At 52.3% G+C, this 1,360-nt stretch overlaps 1 protein-coding gene across 1 annotated transcript in view; it reads right to left on the reverse strand.

Moving 5' to 3' along the window:
- Nucleotides 1–1,360, reverse strand: part of DNAH17 (dynein, axonemal, heavy chain 17) — a 172,697-nt gene that overhangs the window by 54,224 nt on the left and 117,113 nt on the right. Inside the window, exons 53-54 of the mRNA XM_011966878.1 lie at nucleotides 615–779; nucleotides 225–416 (exon numbers count right to left, since the gene is read on the reverse strand). Coding sequence (XP_011822268.1) covers nucleotides 225–416; nucleotides 615–779 — 357 coding nt within the window. The remainder of the gene's footprint in view (nucleotides 1–224; nucleotides 417–614; nucleotides 780–1,360) is intronic.

The following is a 1,360-nucleotide window of genomic DNA, read 5'->3' on the forward strand; positions in this document are numbered from 1 at the left end:
TGGGCAGGAAGGTTTCACACTCTTCACCTCAGTCACATGGGCACGCACACTGGCTGGAAGATTTTCTGGCCTCTGTTTCTAAGATAAAGATCCTTTAGATAAGGGCTATTGGTGATGCTCGGACTCCCTGTGCTGGCTGGCTTCATTTTGGAAAAGGGAGTGAAGTTTTTCTTTACTCCCCGACTCTACCCCAAAAGGCAGCTTATTGCACTGTAAGCTCTCACCTTGAGGTCGGGGATCCCGTAGCCCTTCTTGAGGGTGATTTGAAACACGTCAAGGCCGCTGATGTATGCTGCCAGGCGGGAGAGGCTCTGTTTGCCACTGCCACCCACCCCCACCAGCAGGGCATTCCCCCGGGGAGACTCCAAGATGCGATTAATCCTGCAGATATGAGCCACGGCATCCTCAAACAGCACCTACAGAAACCAGAGAGATCCTGCAACATCCTGCAGCACCTGGAATCACCTCTGTTCACCAGCACAGACTGCACACGCTGAGGTGTGCACCGCGCGCCACACAGCCCCACAGAATGCCACTCGGATGTTGACAATGCAACCGGAGAGGGTGACCCTGTCCAGGTCCTGTGCCCTTGCTATCAGCTCCAGCCTGCTCACCAAATTCATGACTGCATTAATTTCATTGTAGCTGTCCAGGACGTCCACGAGGAGCTTGTTCAGAGGAGCCACGTCGGTTACAGGAACATATTTAGGATCGCCAATCCCTTGAGCAAAGTGGCAGAAGATATTTGGCTTGGCAAATAAGAGTTCATCACCAAGATCCTAGAGAAAAAAAAGACGATACTTCTGGTTTTTGCCACCACGACCACACAGATAGTTAACAGCAGCTCAGTACTTTGCCAAAGTGGCCTAGGAGGTCACGCCGGGGTACCAGGCCAAGTCTCCAAGGGCCCAAATCTGCTGCTGTGGGCCCAGCAAACCACTGGGGCAAAATTTCCTAGGGTGGGAGGGTCCCATCCCCACCATATTAGGAATGAATTCATAGTCCAAAGAAATGATTCTGCCAAGAATACATGGGACACATCAGCGAGGCACACTGAGCCAAGCAGGGCCTTTCTCTACCCCAAGTGGACAGAGGGAGGTGATCACACCCTGATCTACTGAGTGGTCAATTCTTCCTCACTTGGATCCACAGTCACATGCTGGAATTATTGCGTGGAACCCTCAGATCCATGGCCACGTGCTGGAATTATCACGTGGAACCCTCGGATCCACAACCACGTGCTGGAATTATCATGTGGAACCCTCGGATCCACAGCCACATGCTGGAATTATCGCGTGGAACCCTCGAATCCACAGCCACGTGCTGGAATTATCGTGTGAACCTTTGGATCCACAGCCAC

Source organism: Mandrillus leucophaeus, unplaced genomic scaffold (assembly GCF_000951045.1).
Source record: "Mandrillus leucophaeus isolate KB7577 unplaced genomic scaffold, Mleu.le_1.0 Scaffold1, whole genome shotgun sequence".
Classification (NCBI taxonomy): Eukaryota; Metazoa; Chordata; class Mammalia; order Primates; family Cercopithecidae; genus Mandrillus; species Mandrillus leucophaeus.